Source organism: Ascidia mentula, chromosome 3 (genome assembly GCF_947561715.1).
Source record: "Ascidia mentula chromosome 3, kaAscMent1.1, whole genome shotgun sequence".
Taxonomy (NCBI): domain Eukaryota; kingdom Metazoa; phylum Chordata; class Ascidiacea; order Phlebobranchia; family Ascidiidae; genus Ascidia; species Ascidia mentula.
In genome coordinates, this window is record NC_138568.1 from 14,551,099 (window position 1) to 14,556,841 (window position 5,743).

General features: G+C 39.2%; 1 protein-coding gene across 1 annotated transcript; it reads right to left on the reverse strand.

Moving 5' to 3' along the window:
- Positions 1–3,790: 3,790 nt before the first annotated feature.
- On the reverse strand, positions 3,791–5,324 carry LOC145895698 (uncharacterized). Its single transcript, XM_082984486.1, has 2 exons — positions 4,610–5,324; positions 3,791–4,290 (listed from the first exon to the last, which is right to left on the reverse strand). The coding sequence occupies exons 1-2, from the start codon at positions 5,322–5,324 to the stop codon at positions 3,791–3,793; spliced, it is 1,215 nt and encodes a 404-aa protein (XP_082840612.1).
- Positions 5,325–5,743: the final 419 nt, after the last annotated feature.

A 5,743-nucleotide genomic window follows, 5' to 3' on the forward strand; every position in this document is an offset into this window, starting at 1 on the left:
ATTCGAAAATTTATTAATATTTTGTTTTAAACTTGGCATTTTACTCTTTTACATTTACATCCGTCTTTCTGACACCATCGCTAGTTATCTTACTTGCGTTACGTCTTTCAACTTGCGCTACTTCTTCTAAGTCTCCTTGTCGCGTCTTTGCAGCAAAATCGCAGCAATTATCTCTTTGTTTCTGTCTCGTCTTTGATGTACCCTATATATTTACGACTCTTTTCACAAATAAACAGATCAAGGTTTTCGGTCCAACAGATCGCAATGTGATCTCATGGATCACGTGTTCGGTCTCAGATCATGATTTTCGATTTCACAGATCATTATTTTCGGTCTAACAGATCACAATATAATCTCTCAGATCATAGTTTTTGATCTCCTTGATCATGATTTTTGATCTCACAGGTCATGGTTTTTCTCGGTTTTGTTCTGACAGGACCTGCAGGCAGCATATGGTCTCACCGGGACTTTCTGGAAAGGTTTAATTTTGAGGTCACGGTGTTTGGTCTCAGACCAAACTTCCTCCAAACCATCGGTGGCGAACCTGCTGCCAACATGGTGTCGGAAGCTTGATGTCGGGTTTTCGTCCATGCAGACCCTTCACACGTGAGTCGACAAGCGGTGTGAACGTTCCCCTTTTTTTCTTTTGCGTTATACCTGATAAAGTCTCGCCGAATGGCAGACGAAACGTCGTAAAAATACAGTACGTTTATGCCAGAAGATCAGTACATTTTTAATTGCAATATGCCTGGCAGTAGCAGGAATTTCAGTAACAGTAAACATCAGTTTAAAGTAGCTTGACATTTTTTTGCAGTGTATTGAGGATCTGGCTTCTGTGAAAAACACGACACCAGACGATTTACAAGCAATGGCTGCTCAGCGATGAAACCTGTTCATGGAGTCCGACAGAAAAAAAGTGAATTACCAATATCCTAATACTATAAAGGAAGTGGACTGCATTTTATCAATACCAGTCTGATCCTGGGTACAAAAGTGGAAGATTAGGCCAATATGTGTAAAGAAAGTTTAGCTCATACTTTAGAGCAAGACAACAACGACATATTATAGTGTTGTATAAGACATTGTTTTTTCTACATTAAACATCATTTTCCAGTTGGAAAGAGTATACAGTGCAACTCAACATATTCTGAAATAGAAACAAACATTCAGCAAGGTATAAATTGACACCACTTTGTTCCAAATGTTTCTTATACTTTAATTTAACATGGAATTAAATTATGCTAATGAAGATGATGTTACAGTAAACGACGATGTACATGCTACACTTCAGGTGAGATTAAAAACGCTGGTACACCTATATCAAATAGTACATAAGCAAAAAAAAAAAATTTGGTAAAAGACAATATTCTTCCATTACACTTGCCAACGGTGTGTATTACTCGTTACACTTGTTGTCAATTTTTTTTATGATGAGTAAAAAGCATTGTTGTTGAGAAAGTGCAGACCAACAGCAAGACATATTTTTTAAAAACATACAGCAAAGTATGTTGTAATATTTGTATACGGTTGATACAAAACATGACTAAGTTCTTTTACATGAAGGTTGGTCTTGCAAGAGATACACAAAATTTATCTTTAAACTCCTCAACTATAGGAAATTCGAAGTTCGTGCGTTTGTTCGCCAAATCCAAAACTTCAAACTTGCACCCCTTTTTATAGATGGTTCAAAATTATAAACTGTGGGAGTAGCAACCAAGCAAAAAGTACAGCGGACTAACATATTTCTTGGCAAACAGCACATTCCTAACATGTATGTTAGAATGGAGGGTATGAAAGAGTATATTTGTAATAATTGTACCTTTCAAATCCAAACACATGCAGAATGAAGTTGTGAAAACAAAATGAATTATAACACAACCTCTATTTGTATTTTTTTTTACCACCAAAGGTTTTGTTGCATTAGCAGAAGAGATTGCTCCCAAAAGGAAAATGTGATTCAAAACATACAGCCAAGATGTCCTGCAAGCTTTTTTAGAAACATAATTTAATTACTTTGACACCGAGATCTCACGAATACAGGTCTTAAAATCCAAATGTTCCGCAAGCATCCTATTGGATTGGCCAGATTTCTGCAAGAATGGCAATATTAAAGGTTTGGGAACTTATAAACAGAGGCTTGCCTTTGCCCCCATTTTTACAGTTGACTGTAGTTTTGAGTTTTTTTGCCGCAGGCTGCTGTCAAATAGTTGCAGGAGATTTGAAAGGCGTGAAGCTTACTGGTAAAAGAAATTAGCAAACTTATTGCAAGAAAAATAAGTCAATTTATTTGCTTTCCAAGTAGTCCAGAAGATGTACTTGGGCAATCAAGAAATTTTTATGAGAAAGCAGAGTTTCCTGGTGTATAGGAGCTATCGATTACACCTATATAAAAATACAGTCTCCTGGAGGTCCAGATGCTGAACTTTTCAGAAACAGAAAGGGATATGTGCAGGCTGTTTGCAGACATGTCTATTACAAATATTGTTGCCAGATGGAGAGTGTCTGTACATGACTCCAGAATATTTGAAAATTCAACATTGTACGAAAAATTTGAAAGCGGACAATACAAAAATATTCTTCTGGGTGATGGTGGTTACCCATGCAAACCTTACCCTATGGCACCATTTTCAACTGCCCAAATTAAATATAACATGTAAAAACACGAAACACCATTGAAAGAATGTTTGGAGTATGGAAAAGGATATTTCCCTCCATGTTCAAACAGCTTTGTCTGTTAGTGTTGCAATTGCAGTGCTCTACAACTTTGCAATGAAATATAGCTACGTTGCATTTCATCTCATATGGTCATTTGTAAACCTGTCAAAATTGTCATGGAATTTGTAAGAAATATTTGTGCTACAACTCGAGTTTCATGAATTCTTGTCATTCTTTGACTAGGTACATTGAAGAAGAAGTACTGGAGGTCCAACACAATAGTACATCACACAACAGTCTAGTCCAGCTGGGAATAGTGTGTCAGCACTGACAAGAAAAACTGCTTTTTTTTCTTTACCAAGACATACAGAAAACTTTTTAAATGAGTTACAAAAACCTAACTGACTTAAATATTTTCCTCTTGCAGTTGTTTTGACATAAGTTTTATTTTTAATTCATGCTCTTTTAGCAAACAATCTATTTCCAAATTAACCTTTTTAACTCTCAATTCATGTTCAAGTTTTTGAGACTCCAATAAAAAGTTTTCAAATTCATTTTGGGGACGTTTTTGATTTTTTGGGGGGTTTATGAAAACTGATGTTAGCAGATGGAGTTGAGTTGGACAGGTAGGTTGAAGTTGGTGTGAGAGGTTCAGAAATGGGTTCAAATAAGGCAGCATCATTAGCTGCCTCATTGATCACCTGCACATCTTCAAATAGAAAAAAAATTGATTGGAATTTATTCAAATATCTTATGTTTTCAGCTCAACTAACCAGAGTTGCAACTATCTGCAGGTACTTCAATTGCAAAAAATCTGTCTGCGTCATCGTCAAAATTATTTTGAAGTGGGTCAAATTGTGATGGAATCAGCTCTCTTTTTTCATGTGCAATGTCTTTTTCGGATCTAAAAGTGAAAGATATTAAAACCACAAGGCATTTCATTGCATAAAGGGAGTATAGTCTACATACCTGGCTTTTAAGCGGGCCCTGTGGCGTGCTTGCTCTTTATTCGTAGTAAATCGAATGATGCGAACATGGCGTGCCACATGACACGTGAGAGAATCGCACGAAAAAGGCAACACGCATTGAAACTAACAAAACCCGCGACGGTACATCTTTACAACATATTATGTCGCTACATTACTCCCCCCCCCAGAAGCGGGTTTTGCACTTTTTGGAGGTCGGCCTCTTTTTTAGGCTTTGGTGCAAGAACTGACTGTGTTGCATCAACAAAGGCCGGCTTAAGGCGATCAATGGAGACTGTTTGCCGAGTTCCAGAAATATCTAACACAAAATATTTGTCGTTGCGCTTTACAACATAAAAAGGTCCCTGATATGGTGAATTTAAAGGAGGACGGTATCCATCTTTTCGAACAAACACATACTCGCAAGTAAAAAGCAAATCAGGAACAAATGTACGATCAGTTCGATGGCGTGACATTGGTACAGGTAGAACACGGGAAACGGAACTGCGAAGCGTTTTAAGAAATTGCGAGGGTTCAACGTCAGTGGTGGTGTGCGGAATGCAATCACCCGGTACAGCGATCGGTTCGCCATATACCAGCTCAGCGCTGGAGGATTGAAGATCATCTTTCGGCATGGCCCTGATTCCCAGCAACACCCATGGCACCTCATCTATCCAATTCGAGTTAAGTCTGGCCATTTAGGGAACTTTTGAAGTGTCGGTGAAAACGTTCCACCAGACCATTTGCCTGAGGGCGGAAAGCTGTTGTGCAGTTGCGCTTAATACCAATAACATTGGTAACAGTCGCCCTCCGATGCGATGTAAATTGCGATCCTCTATCGGAAGTAACTTGAGATGGAACGCCAAATCATCGGGCTATCCAATGGTGAATAAGAGCACGTGCGCAAGTTTCTGTGGTAGCATCGGGCATAGGTATAGCCTCAGGCCACCTAGTAAACCGATCAACGATTGTAAATAAGTATTTGTTACCTTGGCATTGTGGAAGTGGCCCAACAATGTCAACGTTGATGTGTTGGAAACGGCTTGCAGCTGTAGGATAATGCTTCAATGGTGCAAGCGTGTTTCTGCCAACTTTTGCCTTCTGGCAAGCATTGCACTGTTGAGCCCATGCGCGAACTTGCTTATTCATGCCATGCCAGACAAATTTAGTTGATACCAGCTTCTGTGTGGTTCGAACAGAAGGATGCGCCAACCCGTGAATCACGTCAAATACACGACGTTGCCATGGTTGTGGAATGATTGGTCGAGGGGAACCGGTTGACATGTCACATAAGAGCGTTAAACCGGGTTCAAACTTTATGTCTTGAAGCTTTAACTTGGTAAGCGCTGTGCGGTATGCTTGTACTTCTTGGCTTTGTTGAGCAGCAGCGAGGGCGTTGTAATCAAGGTCAATATGTGCTTGGTCTGCAGAGGCAATGAACGACCGGGACAATGCATCTGCAATAACACTTTGTTTTCCCTCTATGTGTCTAACATCCGTTGTAAATTCGGATATAGCAGTTAAATGGGACTGCTTCTTCAGAGCGAATGTTAAAGGCTTGTGATCAGTGTACGCGGTGAACGTTCGACCTTCAATCGGGGTCACCAAAATGTGGCGTGCTTGCTCTTTATTCGTAGTAAATCGAATGATGCGAACATGGCGTGCCACATGACACGTGAGAGAATCGCACGAAAAAGGCAACATGCACTGAAACTAACAAAACCCGCGACGGTACATCTTTACAACGTATTATGTCGCTACAGCCCAACACTTTTTAAGTTGATTCCAACCAAACTTTTGGACATCAAGCTTTCCTTTTTTTGTTTAAAGAAGTGCAGTCGTTGTGTTTGTTACAATTTACAAGGTCGATCAATATCCTTTTATAATACCGTGTGCCTGTTGATAGCGAGCGAACTTAAGTCTCAATTTTAAAAGTAAGACTCCAGTCGAGCTTAAGCCTTGTTCTATAATACGGCCCAATTCATGAAAACATTGTTGAAGCCAAAGATAAAAATATGACAACAGGCACAATTTTTCTTGATTTTGCTAAAGCTCTGAAGCTCCATCGAAGTTCCAAGATATCTCAACATAGGTAAGGGTCAAAGATCAGTATTCTTGACAAA

Bases quoted from the DNA above. Each gene is read 5' to 3' on its own strand.
- LOC145895698 (XM_082984486.1), bottom strand. From the start codon at position 5,324: ATGTTGCCTTTTTCGTGCGATTCTCTCACGTGTCATGTGGCACGCCAT. The intron at 4,291-4,609 runs GTAACAAATACT...CGAATTGGATAG, and splicing joins GCCACTTCCACAATGCCAAG to ATGAGGTGCCATGGGTGTTG.